The 19,484-nt window shown below is 36.6% G+C and overlaps 2 protein-coding genes across 3 annotated transcripts in view; one reads left to right on the plus strand and one right to left on the minus strand.

Moving 5' to 3' along the window:
* LOC306843942 (saccharopine dehydrogenase-like oxidoreductase) overlaps positions 1-19,484 on the minus strand; it is a 47,542-nt gene that overhangs the window by 13,592 nt on the left and 14,466 nt on the right. The gene's annotated exons all lie outside the window — the stretch shown is intronic.
* On the plus strand, positions 6,469-18,023 carry snap25a (synaptosome associated protein 25a; the record flags this gene model as incomplete). 2 transcript variants are annotated; one of them, XM_079375706.1, is made up of 7 exons in its annotated part: positions 6,469-6,540; positions 8,229-8,270; positions 10,615-10,663; positions 12,747-12,864; positions 16,643-16,762; positions 16,990-17,134; positions 17,955-18,023. In XM_079375706.1, the coding sequence occupies 7 exons, from the start codon at positions 6,469-6,471 to the stop codon at positions 18,021-18,023; spliced, it is 615 nt and encodes a 204-aa protein (XP_079231832.1). The 2 variants fall into 2 exon arrangements, with proteins under 2 accessions (XP_079231832.1, XP_079231831.1); XM_079375705.1 differs by lacking the exon at positions 12,747-12,864 and adding an exon at positions 13,074-13,191.

Here is a 19,484-nt window from a genome sequence, read left to right on the forward strand (position 1 = left end):
CAAACAGTCATTTGATAACAATACACACTGGCTCATTTAAGTCATTCAATAGGACGGAGAAAGACAAATTTGTGGCATTCACTGTTTTTGATTATATGTATTCCAAAAATGGAAAATTGAGCATTTAGATGGTCCTTCAGTAAATATCCTTTTTTTTATTATTATTTTGAGCATATGTGTAACAAAATGTATGCTTAAACAAGAAAAATTATTTAATAATCAGGAAAAACAGATTAGCTCAAATTTTATGAATAGAATAGTTATCTTACGTTCAATCAGTTATGGGTGCTTTCAAGAAGAATTTTTAAAATGCATAATTTAATTGAATTGTTTATTTATACAGCTTTATTTCTTTTAGCTAAATGCACCTCTATAAAATAAATCTGTTAATCGTGTTTCTGTTGAGCAAAAGATTTTGTCTGCTTCCTGGATCTTGGGCTTTCTAATTGCTTTTTAATGTCTGTTGTTTATGACTCCTCAAATATTTAACACCTGCTGATGCTGTCATTCAGGTGTCATTTTTTCTGTGCTTTCTTCATACCTCCCACCCCTCCTGTCTGATCAACAAAACAAATGTCACAACCACATGATACCATCAATGCAGTTTATGAGATTTTCATATAAATTACTTTTGTTGGCACCCAATTCGCATTTGATGCATTTTGTCTTTGCTGCAATGTCTGTTGTTGAAGGGACATATAAATGCAATATGAGAATGTTAGTACGCCAATCAAAAAAGAATGTCAATGGAATGCAGTTAAAAACGGATCTTCTGCAGGTGTGAGGACGTCTGAATATTGTTGTTTTTAGTGGGTCTGTTTCTATAGAAAATAAAAAATGGTAGCTGATAGCTTCCTCTGCTGCTTTCTGATCATCATTCCTATGAAGTTGCAATAAAAACGGAAGGTCACACTCAAATAGCCAGCATAGCTAGGGCATAGCCAACAATCCAATCCTTGCCCTGTCAAACTCATCAATTAATCACTCGTCATTTTGCCAAGAACCTTGGAGCTAGATGGAGAGGCGAAAGGGAACAGGGTGTCGGGTGGGGAACACAGTGTCTGCTTTAATGGCCGTGTTGTTCATAAATCCATCCTGGGGCTTCCCCATGAGAGGAAGTCTGACTCTGAGGTTTACAGGTGGCGAGGAGGGAGGGCTCTCTGCAGTAGGACCTGATGCCATTGCTGCAGAGCTGAACACAAATGGGCTTGTGAAATGGACTCTGTCAAATTAATTGCATTGGCTGTTGGATCCCTGCTAAATCACAAGACCCTTCAACCCAGTGTAAAAGGGGCAGATGAGGTTCTAAAGCTGCTGCATTCGTTCTAGTTCATGGCGCAGCAACATGAGTGCGTAGTGCAGAATCTGCTAGGAAGAAAACTCAGTATGTAGCCGCATGCACACTGGAATGTTTAATTTGGATCAGTAATGACCGTCACAGATCACAACCATAATGATTTTCTGTTAGAGAGTACATGGTCTGTTGATTATTTTGCAGCATTCACTATGTAAATATAAAAAAAATGGACCTTTAGTAGGTCCTGCTGTAAATATCCATTTTATTTAGTTTTTATTTATTTTTTCAGCATTTTTGCAAAGCAGGCTTAAATTAACAGTAAATGTCCATTTAAAAAATATCAGTAAATATTTATGTTTACTGGATATTCACTGCAGTAAATAGACATTTTATTTATGTTTGTTTTTTGTATTTTTTTAAAACAGCACTTTTCACTGTACAGTGCCCTATTTGAGCATAAATATAACAGAATTTAATACATTTTATGCATAAACAAGAAGAATAATGTCCTATAGATGTAAGAAATTTTTTTACATGTTAAAATATCTTAAATTTATTTAATTTCAAGGATTAGACAATAAATGAAGAGTTCAGATGCAAAAGCCTCTATGTGCCATCTAAAATTTTCATCTAAAATGAGCATTTTTATCAGGATCCTATGTTTAGGTAATTTTACTCCATGCAATTAAAGTGAAATAACTGAACATAAATATAGGAGCCTGATAAAAATGCTCATTTTAGAAGAAAATGTCAGGCGGCACTAAGAGGCTTTTGCATCTAAACTCTTCAAATATTTTTTGCATTGTAGCTGAGAAGAAAACCATGGGGAAGCCCACCTCCTTAGACTTCTGGTGGCATATTCCCAATTCACTGCAGTATAATCAAATTTGAACTATACTGTGTTGAGGTCTTTTTATCTTATATTGAATTTTCCACATGGTTTACATGATTATACTTTTCTATTTCTATATATTGCACACATGATTTGTACAAGGAGTGAGAACAGTACCAGTGTTAGCAGAGCTCTGGAATCTCTCCACACAATCCTCCAGTCAGGAGGAAGGGGACTGATGTTATTAATCACTGCTGATGAGAGGAGTGGGCGGCATCGTGCAGGCCTGTCCTCATCTGGTTGTATTGCCTTGTGAATAATAAGCCATTGCTATAGTTTATAGGTGGCCGGCTTCATCTGTTACTCCATGATTTTCAATCAAGGACAAGACATGGCTGGAGACAAATGGGAGCATTAATGAACTCAGGGACCTCCCTAAATAATGCATCACCTGCTGCAGTTTATATTGTACGTTTGTTCAACTAAATGTAACTGCAACTGTTGATGTGTATTTATTACGCTGAAACAAATTTGGTGTATAAACAATTTTCACTCAGAAACTTCTGGTAAATTTGACAAATAATTACAAAAAATAAGTAACACATTGATTTAAATGTGAAATCTTGAAGTAGAAATACTGAAATTGTATTTTCTTGTTTTGTTTAAAACTTGAAAAATCATTTTTTACATTGTACATTAAATGTGCTTTCTGGTGGTATGAGAAAACAAAGCTAACTATGCAGTCGATTTATTGTGGTATATGGTTTGATGGCAATCTCAGATGTTCATCAGTTTGCCAAGCATAAAATGTATGAATAACATATGGCAAAAATCCAGTTTTTGAGCAGTTTTCTCTTTCTTCTTTTTTCCGACATTGCATTGGTGAAATAGGGTTCTCATAGAGACTCTGATTTTGAAACACGTCAAGCTCGATAACTTGCTCTACGAGAGTCAATCTGTTGAAACATACATAACACTGTAGAGGGGAAATACCATAACCCGATTTCAAAGGTAATCTCGTAAAACACGTCTGTTTCGCCTGACTCAGAGATTTAGAGATCAGGCATGATAAGTTCATTCCATTTCAGGGGATATAAGGTGAAGTTACCGTTTAGCAAAGTGAAAGTGACGTGACATACGGCCAAGTATGGTGAGCCATACTTGGAATTCGTGCTCTGCATTTACCCATCCAAAGTGCGCGCACACACGCACGCACACACGCACGCACACACCTACCTCAGTCGTGGGGTATTGAGGGTGGAGAGGTGGAGAGAGTACTGTACATGCACTCCCCCCACATACAATTCCTGCCTGCCTGAGACTCGAACTCACAACCTTTGGATTACGAGTCCGATTCTCTAACCATCCCCCAAAAAAAGGGGAAGTGGTGTGTGGCCAAGTATGGTGACCCATACTCGGAATTTGTGCACTGCATTTAACCCATCCAAGTGTACACATAGTGGTGAACACACACACCTGGAGCAGTGGGCAGCCAATGCTGCGGCGCCCAGGGAAAAGTTGGGGGTTCGGTGCCTTGCTCAAGGGTCTCACCTCAGTCGTGGTATTGAGGGTGGAGAGAGTGTTGGTTATTCACTACCCCACCTACAATCCCTGCCGGACCCGAGACTTGAACCCACGACCTTCGGGTTACAAATCCAACTCTCTATCCATTAGGCCACGACTGCCCCGAAATGTGTGAGAGCAACAACAGAGTGGATACTGGTGCAGTATTTAAGCTTTAAGTTTTGGAGGAGGACAGTTTTTGTGTGGTAACTGAAGTGCTGCAGTGAAGGGAGAGGCTGCATGTTTGAAGAGAGAAAACAAAATGGCAGCCAGCTCAGAGTCGGAGGATGAGTGAGCACACACACACACACTCACAAATGCAGCTATTCTAAAAGAGCATGTGTTTGAACCATCGAGCTTCTCATTGTCTAGGTAAACAAACATACAGCTACATACAATTTCCAGTATCAGACAGTAACCTAATGGTCAATAAGTAATACTCTGGAGCCTAGTTCAGTAAGAAACTTGCCAAATTATGTTTACTGCTTTTAGAGTCATTGTAAAACTTTTATTCCAGGACCGTAATCGAGTCCAATTATTGTTTGATCTTACATTTTGTGTAATGAAACAAATTTTCATTTTCAAACCAATCATTCTACTAAATATTTTATTGTCTCTCCCAATAATAACTCTCCCCAAAAGTATTAAGTAATGTGTAATGATTATTTTAATGGCTAGACATAATAAATGGAAAAACATTAATAGTGTACTCTTGGCACAAGGCCAAGCTTTAAAGTTTAAATGATCCCTGCTTTATTCATAAGTTTTTCTCTGTTTACCAGTATTAATTTTCTTGTAATCCCTGTCCAATCTTGTAGGTGTCTTGTTTAAATATATATGTTTATATAGTAATGTTCTATAGAGCTGTACACAGGTCTCACCGTCTACATTTGAGTGCCTCAGAACTAGCTTGCTTCATCTGCCATCATTCAACAAGCAGAAAATAATAAGAGTCATCAATTAAGCAGAAAGGAGAGCATTTTCATATTTGCACCATTTTTCTTCTATATTTAATGACTGGTAGTGCACTGGAAAAAATAACATGAATAGTTACCACTACCTAATGCATTATTAATAATCCTGGGATGTAGGCAAGAGATACAATCATTTTAACATGAAAGCAGAAGCGAATTGCAAAATTATTAAGCTGAAACTACAAATAAAATAAAAGCCTAACCTTTTGACCTTTTGTTTACAGAACATCTGTTAACAGGTCAATAATTGAGTATCCCATCTGCTCAGTTCTCTGGCTTGCATTGATGTTAGCTTTTTTGCATTGTTGCAGGTTTAGCTAACCGACAATGCAAAGGCCTGCTAATGGTGTCATTCATATTCATAATAGAGCAAATAACATTACGTTTGCTCAGTTCAAAAATGAGAGGATGAAAGATGTGGAGGGAGAAGCAAATGAAAAGTTTTTCAGCAGTAAAGAACAGCGTGGGAAGTAACCAAAGAAAGGAAATTAGCAGAAAACACGAGTCCTGAGGTTTCACTGGCCTAGTTAAGACAATTTTCCAACATTGTTTTGCTTTTCCACATGACAAAATGAAGGCAGCAAGGCACCTCTTTGATTTGGCCCATCGTTATTTCTCTGGTCTCTCAAATTGTGCTCAACTTTTAGGTTATTTAAAAAAATACTGCCACAAAGAATTCACCATGACGTTCACTGACCTGACATTTTTATGCACTCATCAGAATCTGAAAGAGTTCATTCATCAGAGGTTAAGCGAGGACATGCAAGAGACATTTCTGTATTGGTGTGTTTCACTGGCACCAGCTAGGGCACCATGGCATATGGCACCATGCTGCAAATTCATTTCTATTACCCTGAGCGAGCCTGCATGAATACACAGCCTGGATGATGGGTCAATCAACTTTAGATTGGTGCTCCATGATCTTTAACCAAAGCAGAAGATGACATTCATTTCACTGGTGAAGATGGGAGCGTAATATTGCAGCCTTTAGAGTCTCTGGAGTATTTCACAGTATAAGGTCAAGCAGGCGTGTTAAATTGAATCGCTTGAGTACAATTATGCAATTAATGGAGGCAGTATCCCTCTTTAATACCTGCCTGGAATTCATTGGCTATTTCACTGATAGTGTTGTGTATGGTGAGTTGGATGATAAATTAAGATGTCTGTTCTTGTATACGATCATGAGAGTAAAAGCAAGTTTTACTTTTAACTTTGAATCAGGATGCCATCATTGCCCACATGCTTGTGTAGTTTAACCCACACTCACAATTATTCAGTAAGCTGTTCTTTCTAGACCCCTTGGGATATCTTGCTAGCTGTCATGCCAGTCTTTTCAGGAATATATCCATCAAGCTCACAGTTTCCATGACAGAGCAGGGACAAATTTCTCCTGGTACACCCAGAACCTCAGGGAAGAATTTAATCAGCTAAACACAGCAGCCAGCTCCTCGGCACGAAGAGAAGAGGCGATGGGCTCCTTAAGAGCAGACAATGTCCTACTGTCCATTTCATGACATTTAATTAGCCTGTGTAAATGAAATGAGTTTATTAGCTGTATGAGCCTATGAATTTAACGTCCGTGGCTGTTTCTCTGAGGAAGACAGTATTGGTTTTGCATGGAGATATTGTCTTTGTTAATTCTTAAATGTAGATGACACAATTCACTATTCGAGTGAGCACCATCATTTAATGTTTTCCTTTTCTCTGTCTTTGTCCGATTCTTTTAGCTTCCCCCAGACTTCCAATAAAACCCACTCTTCCCAGTTGGAGACCAGCTCCACCACCCACCACACCCAGCAGCCATGGCAGATGATTCGGATATGCGCAATGAGCTCTCTGACATGCAGCAACGTGCAGACCAGCTGGCCGATGAGGTAAGGTCATTCACTTCCTCTCTTTATGCTACACTTACATGAACAACAACCTTCAAACTTTAACTAGTTGCAATCAAAAGACAAATGTAGTACCAACTAAGGGACCAAAATGGAGCTTCATGAAGCACGGATGTGTTTTTGACCACCAAACCAAGTGATAATGAAGAATATTTAGAGTAAAAAAACGTAAACTCCCATTTTTTTTGTTTAAAGATGCATTCAGCGATAAAGAAATGAATAGTTAAGATCATGTACACTCACATGAGATGAAGACTAATAAAAACAGTGCTCACATCAGTAGCCTAAACTGATTTTTTTCCCATATGGAGCAGGTGAAAGTTAAAATGAATGTAGAATGTGAATGAAAGTGAATGTAGTTCTTTATCTCTGTAACTTCCTGTTATTGGACACTTTATTGAGTTGTTAATAATTGTATAAATTACATTATTATAAAATTATAATTTAAAATAATTATTAAATATTTAATTCATTATTTATAATTATAATTTTAGGTTAATTAATCATGGCTTACTATGAATAGTGCATTTCTATTTTATAAAGTTATTAATACTTGTATTAACTGTTATTATAATATTAATACAGGCAATAATTTTAATATATTTTTATAAATTATTTGAAATTATTATAATTTTAGATTAATACATTAATCATGCTGCATCAGTGCCATTATTGATGACTGTTGATCAGCGTAACATAAACAATAATGTAATAAATAAATAAATAAATTAGCATTATTGTATTTACTAAGTCATCTGTTTAGTTGAAGCAGACATTAAATTAGTTTTGCTCTCATCCAGGTCACTGACATAAGTTAATTATTTCACATTTTCATGCTCTGTTGATTGAAGCTTGAATAAATTGCTGTAATTTATTCTAAAGATGTGTTTATTTGGACACAGCTTGTTCTGTGGGCTGCAACTGTGAGATGTCAGAGTCCATATGCGAGTGTGTGTGTGTGTGTGTGTGTGTGTGATGTAGCAGGAGGGTTCACCTGCACTCTGCCTTACATAACGATGCAGCATTTGCTGTGTGTGTGTGTGTGTGTGTGTGTGTGTGAGAGAGAGAGAGAGAGAGAGCTGGGGGTGGCGTCTGTGAGTTTGCAGCCTGATGGAGCTCCTCGCTGCCACCCCACGCTATGATTCTCACAGCTGAGCAGAATATTAAAACATAAACAGCACACCACATTGCAAAAATGGCCTCCAGCCTTCTAATCCACAGAGATATGAATTAATAATAACCAGACTCTCAGTCCATGATATTTGTTTGAAAAATGCTGTAGATCTACTTATATAAATGGCATACTGTTGAAATATGTTCGGTATTTGTAATGTTTAGGAAGAAGGAAATTATTCAGCTCCGACGTTTTTGATATTTCACATCAGTGAGAGACAGAAAGATGAGGTGGTCACAATGGTGGATGGCCTGAGATCTAAAGTTTGAAAGGAGAGGTGAATGATGTTCTGATGCTTAATGCAGATTTTTTTTTTCGTACATTGTTCTGTAGAGACTTAAATGTTTTGGTATGTTAGTGCTGTAAAGAACATCCATTGATTATTTCTCTATTATAGTGTGTGTAAAAAATCCTCCCACACACTACAGCTTGTGGAAGTTTTTATCTCTGTCAGTTCAATTCTGATTTTAACATCTTTTAACCCCCCCACCAACAGTCGCTGGAGAGCACCCGCCGTATGCTGCAGCTTGTGGAAGAGGTAAAGAGACACTTTATTATATTTATATTAAAATTGTTTCTCAGTGTATGCATATGCTCTTTCTTTCTGATCACAGATGTTCAATATATGATCTGTCATAAGATTTTTTTTGAAAGAAATAAACACTTATTCAGCGAGGATGCAATAAATTGATCAAATCTGACATTAAAGACTTTTACATTATTATAAAATATTTCTATTTCAAATAAATGTTGTTCTTTTGAACTTTATATTCATCAAAGAATCCTTAAAAAATGTCCCATGGTTTAAATTGTATTAAATATTCAATCAGATTAATAAATAATTATTAAGCAGCAACTGTTTATTTTTCAGCAATGATAATCTTGAGTGCCAAATCAGCATATTTGAATTCTGCAGATTTCTGAAGCATCATGTGACACTGAAGACTGGAGTAATGGCTGCTGAAAATTCAGCTTTGCCATTACAGGAATAAATTACATTTTAAAATATAATAAAATAGAAAACTTTTAAATTGTAATATTTCACAATATTATAGTTGATCAAATAAATGTATCCTCGGTGAGCATAAAAGTAATACAATTATAAAACAAAACATTAAATGTACTAAATTAACATGTTAAATTGACAGCCCTAGAAAAAATAGATCCATAAATGAACAGATCAATACTTGTATTTTATTCTATCTTGAGAGCTGTAGTCTGCAGACAGAGCTCAGCACAAGCTGGACTTGGCTAATCTAGGCTAGATGGGTTGAGGGTGTTAAAGAGAGAAAGAGAAGGTGTGTATATCTGAGGGGAAGAACTGTGATGAAATCTCCGCAACATATCTCAAGGTCATATCGATAATCACAGCCCATAATCTCTGCAAAGAGCACCTCCCTATGTCCATTACTGGCAGATCAGGGAAGTGATAAGTCGCCTCTGAGTTGACAAATAGACAAGTCGCCTGAGGCCTCTAAGACTGACAGACTGATAGACAGAAGAAAACTGGAAAGGGAGGGTGAACATAGATCAAGAATAATTTGTCATTGCTGACACAGTGGATCCAAGATACTACTTATGTCAGCCCATACCAGCCTTTTCATGTTTTAGTTAGACTAATCAAATGTTCTCGGCATTTATAGACGATCAGCAGTATTCCTGAGTTAGGTCAAAACGGAGGTAAATCACATTCATTATTTATACCTGTAGAAGCATTGAGTTTTTTCCAGGCTTTTACTGCTGCGTGGAAATTCAGCGGTTTATGGCACAAACAAATTAATCCCCAAGGATCCATTTAGGGCACATTGTGATCCCATCCGGAATGGAGGGGGGAGGTCCTGCTTCATGTCCTGCTGATTTATGCACCACCGAGCCTTACGATTATCCCAAATATCGATATCCCGTTCCCCTCAAAGCGCTGAAGCTGCACTTTACTGAAATATGTCACAGCTGCCTGTTATTTTCCAAACTCCAGGAAAAACAGCACAGCAAATTTACCTCGCTGATCATTGGGTTTACGGAAAAGTCATATTTTGTAAGTGGTGGATGAGATCTAGGATGCCAGTTACCAAATAGGTTGCTCTAAGACGTTTCTTATTGAAGATTAGAACTGTAAGAGCTGATTTATAATGCAGACATTTTCAGGGCAATATTAAATAATAAACACGTCATGGATGACATCTATAGCAAAATATGAATTAGAATATCTGGCCTTTACGTCCTTGTGCTAATGTCCCCTAATAATTTTTACAGAGGTTTGGGAGGAGTAAATGTCTTCTGTATGAGTGTAACTCATTTCATAAGCTTTAATGAGGTGACAGATGATTTGTTGTGATATTAATGGGCAAACCAAATAGTGTGTCCTCAATATCTGAGGAATGAAAAGGCATCGCTTGTTCTGTGTAGCACCTTCAATGAGATCCCACTGTATTTGTTGCATTGCCTAAATATTTGGTTGTACTCCAAAACTCATTTATTCTTCTAAACAAAAAAGTGGATTCATTCATTGCTGCCATTGTTCAGCAGAATTTTATTGATGGATTTTTTGTTTTTTTTACTGTTTAAGGGTGAATTGTCTCAATCCATGAAAGCTCAGAAAAGACTCTCAATAGATTCTGTCTCACATTAGCACAGAGAGTGCATTTGCTAATGATATTGATCAGAGCTGTATGCTCCACAGTAATTAGCGTCTGCTTATTTAGTCTAAGAAAAAGGAGAAGAACATTATGCAATTTAAAATGTCACCAGTATAGCCTGAAGGTTTCCCTGTAGACTGCCTCTGGAATGAGCATTGTGTTTTGTGTGCACCATTCCCAGCACTTTGTTTTCCATGTATTTCACCCTCTTTTCCATGCTTCTTCTCCATGGCTCTCGATGCATAGAGTAAAGATGCTGGTATCAGGACTCTGGTTATGCTGGATGAGCAGGGAGGTAAGTGTGTATGCATTTTAGATGACAATTTTCATGCATTCTTGGCACATAAAAAATATAATGTTGTATATGTCTGTTAGCTTTTCATATAAAATGAAAATGTTTTTAAATAAATTATAGCATGCATCATAAATTGAATTTTAGCTTAATCCCTGATTTTCTTTCAGTTAATTCCACTGATTAATGCATTAAGCAATTAAAGTCATTTTATGTAATATAATTATGATTTCCTCTGCTGTTTCTGAAATAATACTAAATCTTTCACCTTTTGCTAACACGTTTCCTCTTTTATTTCATATTTTTTTGTTATACTGTATTACTAAAAACAGGACTGGCCACTGTAACTGTCCATTTAATGCTTGCATTTAAAACAAGTTTACTGTTCAGTTTAAAAAGTAGTTGCCATCACATTAGTTTTTTAGGTAAGCAGCTTGTAACAACAAACTTTCAAGAAAACAAATAAAGCAACGATCGATTTAGCTGGTAATGACAAATGACACTCTTTCCCATAAACTGCACTAATACACTTTTGTATAATCCCTGGCACAATACTAATATTATAAAAAACAGATATTACATACTTCAACAGTGTAAGTTCAAGTGGGCCATCAAATATAAATCGACAAGGCTCTAAACAGCTTGCTCCCACTTTAAAAGCACACGTTAGCTCGTTAGCTTAGTGTGATTTAAAAAATGACATAATTGGCCTTGCTGTAAGCATTAGCTTCTTAGAAGCCCCCTGATTGGCTCCTGCATGTGAGGGCCCCCTGTCTGCAGCCAGTAATTAGTCTTTTCATACAGAGAATGAGATCTCACTCCTTCATCCCCTCAAACTGAGGCCTAAAGCTTATTTAAACGAAACTCTCAGCCCAGAGGTGACACTAAGCTAGGCTGTTATCAAGGAATGAGGTATGTCAAAAGTTCAATTCCTTGTTTTAAATGAGAATTTATAGAATTTTCATTAATCATCTTTAGGTTCATTTGCTTTGCCTAAATGAAAGTGCCTTGAAACGCCAGGGATTAAACAAAAGTAACTGATGTGGTAGCTTGTTTCCCTCTTGAACCATTCCCAGTTTGCCTCTCTCCTTCCTGTGCTTGATACCTTCACTAAACCTCTTAACAATATCGAACACACCCTGTCTGCACGACAAACACACCAGACTGCATCACCACGGGTCACCCAGCAGCTCAGCCATATCATCCCCTAACCACACAGAAGTCACACAAACAAACCATAAGCTGATCCCTCTTCCATTGTACCGAGGAGAAAAGGAGGCTGTCGGCTTCCAGCAAATGAGTCAGCAAACTACAGCCACAAAGCCTTGAGAGAGATCAGGGCAGTGTTTTATTCTGCCCCAAGGTCTAATTAAAGAGACACTGTCGCACTCATGCAGTGGCCCTTATGGGAGAATCTGTCTACTGTTGGCCGGCAGGATTAAATTCAAGCTAGAACTGCCAGTGTCCACTGTGACTTCATCCACTTGATGAAGTTTTCCAAGTGTTAAATGTGAAAGTCAATGTGAATTGCCATTTTCAACCCATTTACTTCCAAAATGTGATGGATTTGGAGTGACAAAGGATATTGAGAAAAAAGGTTGGACGGGACTTTATTTTATTTATTTTTTATTTATTGGGAATTGATGAAAAGTGAAAATTTACAAAAAACATAAATTTAAAAACTTAATATTATTCAATAGCCTGTGCGGCCTCAGTGATGTCAGCAGAAAATAAAAGTTATTCCTTATTTGATTAATGATTACGAAGACACTTTTTTATTTTTGAAAATACATGGACAGATGAATCGTTCACAATAAGACCAGAAACATGCATTAAGTAAATCGGGTCCATTTTGATTTCATGTTGACTTTGATGCATCTCTAAATAAATAAAGGTTGAAGTCTTGCTATTTGAACTCTTTCCTAACTCTTTTTTTTTGCATATGTAGGTTCATTCTAATGCATGCGTCCCCTCTAGATGCATTGAGCAATTTCGCATCCAGTTCAGCAATTCATTTCTCATATATTCTTGTAAAACAAAAGCCAGTAAATTCATTCCACTGCTGTCATCCCTTTGTCCTGACCAGAACAACTCGATCGTGTTGAAGATGGCATGAACCATATCAACCAAGACATGAAGGAGGCCGAGAAAAATTTAAAAGATTTAGGGAAATGCTGTGGCCTTTTCATATGTCCGTGTAACAAGTAGGTACTGACCATGTGGCAGAAGGGTCTTACGTATGTGGTGGCGTCCGTTTTTTTCTTCCCCTTTTTTTGAGTTTCTTTTTGTCACAGTGACTGTCTGAAGTTTTGTCTTCTCTTCTTTGTCCTCTCTTTCCTCTTTCTTTCCCTCCTTTATTTTCCTGACACCTGCTCTCATTCTGTGAGGGATAAATTACTTGTTGTTTAATCAGAGCAACTGGAACGCATCGAGGAGGGAATGGACCAAATCAATAAGGACATGAAGGATGCAGAAAAGAATTTGAACGATCTAGGAAAATTCTGTGGTCTTTGTTCCTGTCCATGTAACAAGTAGGTGCTGCTTGCCTGCCTGCCTGCCTAAAAATGAATCATACTGAGAGGCCTGTAGCCCTATAGTCAGGCGTGCCCAGGGTGGCTTGCCATGTTCACTACCCATGATCCTAAGCACAGACAGTGAACATGAGGCATGGTCACACATGCTCTCAGACGTACAGCAGCCCAATTGCTTTTGCTCTGGGTCCTTTGATAGACAGTTTATCAACGAAATGTATGAATATAAGGCATGCTGCACAACCCAAAGCCACCCTTCTTTTAAAATCAAGGTATTAATAAACGTTAAACCAAACCACTAAAACTGCATGGATGTGCCAAAGTTGAGTTAAATATAGTCCAACACAAATTCATTCAAAATACCTAAAGAAAAGTAAATTATTGCCTACATATATTTTTGACCAACTTAATTATTACATCTTTATTTGATAATTTATTGTTACCATCCAGCCTAGATTACTAAACATAACTCATACGTGACTCATCATTTTGAGTCGTTTGCAGAGAAACGCGGTTTTATGCAAATATGTAGACTGTTTTGTGTTAGTTTTAAAACAAAGACTTCAAATTATGTCAATTTTATTATGAAATTATATAATAAATGGCGTTTTGGCGCTCATTAACGTGTGACATCGCGAGCAAACCGATAGCTTCTTTTTGTAACTAAATAATTAAAGAGGAATTATACTAATTATAGGAGGAAACATGAATGAACATCAAAGGATATATCAAAAGATATAGTACAATTTACCAAAATGTATCTGTCGTGTGATCCATGTTTTAACCGCAAAGAGGCATAGCTCTCTGCAGGACATCTACCTCAAACGCTGCAAAAGTAGAGCTGTTAAAATCATCAATGACTCAAATCACCCTGGTAACCATCTATTCACTTTGCTTCCATCTGGTAAGCACTTAAGTAGTCTGATGCAGAGACTGAGAGACTTAGGAGGAGATTCTTCCCCCAGGCCATCAGGCTCCTAAACTCTAACTCCGTGTCATAACATCACATGACTCCATGTAAATATCACCATATCAATAATTTTTCTCTACCTCATATTGCTGCTATTTAAATACCCTGTATAACTTTTTGCACATTCTTTTTGCACATTCCTCTTATTACTATTTAAGTCAACAACATACTGACCTGCACATTTATATTTATATTTTTTATCTTTTATTTTATTCTCTTATTTTTTCTACTTTTCTTTTTCTTAATATCTGTATACTTTATAATTGCACTGTCCTTGGAGCGGACCTGACCTACATTTCACTGCTACTGTATACTCTGTATAATTGTGTATGTGACAAATAAAAATCTTGAATCCTTGGGAGCTCGTGAGCAACATGTCACGTGACGTTACCTTAGGAAAGCGGCATTCAGACGATTATAGACGTTATCTAGAAAAAATAACAAAGAGTTTCATGTCGCTAAAATCTGTAATATATTTTTAAATTTATACGCTATGTTAAAATGTTCTAGAAGTGTTTTTAATGTATGTGTAATGTATAAATCTAACTCTTTCAATAAACGTCTAAAAATTATTTGCAATAAAGGACATTTTTGTAATGACAGCCAGCATTTGAATGATTACAACAATTTGGAATAGAAACACTTTCCTCTTTCAGTGCATAAAACTCAAAAATATGTTTCTTGGTCAAAATGACTCAAAATGACAGAGCAACTCACACACACACACAAGATAAAAATATTTAAAAGCATCTGCTAGAAAATTTACATGCATACATTAGATTTATTTTTTTTACAACTTTGAAAGCACATCCATCAATGCTACCTGTATGACTGCAATAGCATGTCCCTGAATGCCAAATGCATGCTCATGCATCTCTTGCTAATTGCTGTTATTTGTTAAAGAACAATAATGCGTAACAATGCTGATGACCAACTCCTACTGAAAGTCATTCAGATGATCTAACAGTTTCAAGCCTGTCTCATTCATGTTGACAGGGATAGTTTGGCAAAGAACAGGACACGCAGTCCAGTCTATAGCCGCAGTACAGTGGAGAGATCCAATGCTTTTGCTGGTTCCCCAAGGGGAGCAGACGGGATCTAGGTCAGACAGAGAAAGATACAGTGCAGATATTCAGTTTTTTATGTGACAGCCTGTGATAAAATCCCAGACTGATGCAGAGGCGCAAATGAACCTGTGCGCTTAAGGAGGTTGAATTTTGGGTCGGTCAGTGGTTCACATTAAACTTAGTTCATAGTTTTAACAACATTAGTCACTTTTTTAGTAGTCATTATTTTAAAATCAAATGTAATTTTCAGTAGATTATTTAATAGTTGAAAGGAAAGGGAAAGTAATTTAACTATCAATATTTTAGGCATTGCTTGCCAGTTTGAGTATTAACTGCTCCTTCACATTAGATAAAGCTCAACATGCTGTTTAGAGGGAGAATGGAGGTAAGGCAGCCGGGGGAATTGTAGCTTTAGTCCGTCTCTATAAATAATACTGCAGTGGGAGGCTTGGCCATCTCTCTTTAGATAAATCAAGAAATATTAGAACCAAAATCTATATCAGCTACCCACAGCCAGAACAACAGCTGATGAATAAAACTGTCTTGTTCATGCAAAAGTTTCAATCTTTATAATTTATAAATTAGGTTTATGATTTTCCTGACAAAATTATAATGAATTCAAGGCTAGCATATTGACAAAATTGCTTTCAGTCTTACATTTGATTATTGTTATTCTGTTCCTCACCTCTGGCCTCTAAATGATCAGAATATCCCACTGTCACGTCTACAACAATAAATAGTAAGAATCTATTATAGGCTGTTGTCAAATTTGATAAGATTGCATATGTTTTGGATAAATGCAGTGTAAAAGAGGCTATAATTACCAATAATTGATAGTTCATTCATTTGTGGTTCTGGGTTAATAATCTCATAGCATTACTGATCTGTCATTGTCTTTCCTACATGATAATATTCATATTTAAGAGTCAGAAACAACAAGGTGAGAGGTGGCCAATGAAGGCAAGATAGGATGCGGTTCTCTTCCTCCAGTTTCTTTTCTGTTGAAGTTATTTACACTTGTCTCCACTGATGTGGCAGTCCTGTTACTCTGTGTTGTCTGTCGCCAAGGCCTGTGCTCTTTGTTACTTGTCATAATTTGAGAGGGGTGACAGTTTATGTGTCATGGGGCGGCCAGAGGTGACCTCTGAGTCTCATTTTTCTTTGTTTGGAAATGTCTGTCTCCCCGTATTTACATCCCCCATTTTCAGAAAGGTATGTGTCTCAGCATCAAGTACATGTATGTTATATGTCCGCAGGATATAGCATTACACATTACAAAAGCCCCTTGAGAATGAGCCCATCCCTGTTATGCTTGCCTGTTAATCCATGTTTGTTGTTGATCTGTGAACACACTGCTGCTGATATGGAAGTGTTCGGTTACCCTAGCGTTCACACTTCCCCCGACTCTGTGCAGAATGAAGACCGGCGCCAGCAAGGCTTGGGGAAACAACCAGGACGGAGTGGTTGCAAGCCAACCCGCCCGTGTGGTGGATGAGCGCGAACAGATGGCCATCAGCGGAGGCTTCATCCGCAGGTGAGAGGCCCCGAATTCCAGGAGGCTCTGTACAGAGGGTTAGCTGGATAAGAGAGAGGTTTGATCGTGTAGCCAAAAGGTTTAATAAATCTGGTCACAACAGCTGAGTACGCTCAAATAAATGGCTTAAGAGGTCAAATGTATAGATAGGCTATTTGTATGCAGTCAGATTTGAAAAATTATTGGCGTTTGTGGATTGAAATTGACTTTGTGCTTGTGGCATGCAGGGTAACAGATGACGCCAGGGAAAATGAGATGGATGAGAACTTAGAGCAGGTAGGAGGCGTCATTGGTAACCTGCGCCACATGGCCCTTGATATGGGCAACGAGATTGACACCCAGAACCGCCAGATCGACAGGATCATGGAGAAGGTATGGATTGGCTCTCAAGGCCAGATTCACTTGTTGGATTTTCCAATAATAAATCACACAATCTGAAATCCTGTAAAAAAAGTGCAGTTTTAAAACTCACTTCAACAAATTACGAGTTGAACTGAATATCTGTTTGCAACCCATTTGAATTCCAAAACACAAGTAATTGGGATTTACTTAATATTTATTAATATTACTAAATATTATAAATTATACATATATTGTACATTTTCTATATAAAATATATATTCCTTTTGATTAAAAATTAAGACAACATGCATCAATATAATGAGATTTGATTTCATGTTGTTTAAAAATGAAACAATATTTTATATACACAATTTCACTTCCATAACATAAATAATTGGGAATTAATAAATTGATCAATTATACAATATATTATTTTGATTAAAGGAATAAAAAGACAAATATTTTTGTTCTTTGAAACAACATGCATCAATAATGAGACTGTTCATTAATAAATTAAACATCAGTTTTGATTTCATGTTGACTTTAAAAATGAAACGACATATGTATATGTGTTATTTTAGTATTATTGAGATACTATTGTAGTTTTTGTTCGTTTTTTATTTTAGTACATCAAGTTAAACTAAATAAAAATGGGAAATGTTGCCTTGTTAACTAGCTGAAATAAAATAAGTTTTTAAAATATTTTATTTCAATTAACAAAATGTTTTTTTTGTAGTTTACTATAATAACCCTGATATACATTTCTAACTATATATATTGCAACTGCATATAATGGCTTGATTGTAATGAATACATTGTTGCTAATAAAGCCCTGTTTAAACTATTTCAGGCTGATTCTAACAAGACCAGGATTGATGAAGCCAACCAGAGGGCCACAAAGATGCTCGGCAGTGGCTAAGCCTCTGGTTTGCCTGCTTTTACCAACCGTGCAGTTTGTCAAAAGGCAATGCTCTTATCATGGTATTTACCTTCTAGGTTTGCACACATGCACATATCACCCAGCCCCCATTGTAAATGTCGTTCTATGTGTCGTCTGTCAGCTTTTTCAATGATTGTCCTCGTAAAATGATTTCTTATACTCTGTATCATTCTTTCCAAAGGTTGTATATAGTGCTGACTCGATGGCTCTTGCTCACTTGTGAAGTTTTTATTCTCTCTATTGCCTGTATACATATATGTATGTATGTATGTATACATATATCCACTTGTATGTGTATACATATAGCCTATGTGTATGTGTGTGTATATATATATATATATATATATATATATATATATATATAAATATATATATATATAATTTTTGCTGGAGGAACTATGTAGGAATGCTATACAAGCTGTCTTTCCTTTTCAGTATATCTCAGTATTGTCTTGGTAAAACTGTGTCACACCACTCAGCTACTGTCATGCTCCTTATTTTGATGTTGTCATGACAATGAAAAATGGGAAAAAAGATTTAGCAAATGGTATTATTACAACGAGCACTTACAATCAATGTCCTTGGTTCATATCCCTCATCACAACCATAATCAGTTACTGTTTAGACAATGTGCAACTAGATTCTGTAGCTGTAGTAGTAAAAACATTGCATTCCAAGTGATGTGAATTGTGCGTTGTGCATGACAAATGGTAGATCTTAGCGTCTTATAAATAAACCTTGTTTTAAAAAGATGACAAAAAAAAAGGGGGAAAAAAATCATGGCAGTAGCAAAATTGACAAAAGCATGCTCAGTATTAGGACACAGTGGAACGTTCCATATTACTGCAAGTTTGCAATAGTGCCACCATTTCAGTCGATATATATTCACAGACTGTGACCTTTGTTGTAAAATAATGCAAAAGTGACTTAAGGAGGAAATGCTGGAAAAGGCTGCTGTGGTGGTCCTGCAAAAATGACTTGTTTTCTAAAATGAATATGCAGTTTGGTGTAGAAAATGATGTTCTGAAAGCTGGGGACGGGTTGTTTACTGTATCATAGGTTTTGGATGCTCTGAAAAAATAAATAAATCATTTGCAATGTAAAGCAAAGAATCATATTTCTGAGAGACCTTACTTTTATAAGAAGACTGTATCCTGTTAGTTTACTTTCCCCGTGTGGTTTGTTATTGGTAAAAAATTATAACAATCCATAACAAAAAAAGAAGTTTTTTTGTTGCTTCTGTACTTAGAGCTATGCACACCAAATCACTAAGATGTTGAATAGTTATTATAAGAAGTCAAATAAATACCTTACCTGAATGACACATAGGTTAAACTGTGAGATTGATGTCCTAAACGCATGTAATATTAAAACTCCCTCTGTATCCTGTCAGTCTGTGAAGTGGTTGACATTTTGTAGCTAGCTGAATTGATTAAAAGT

Source organism: Barbus barbus (assembly GCF_936440315.1).
Source record: "Barbus barbus genome assembly, chromosome: 24".
Lineage (NCBI taxonomy): Eukaryota > Metazoa > Chordata > Actinopteri > Cypriniformes > Cyprinidae > Barbus > Barbus barbus.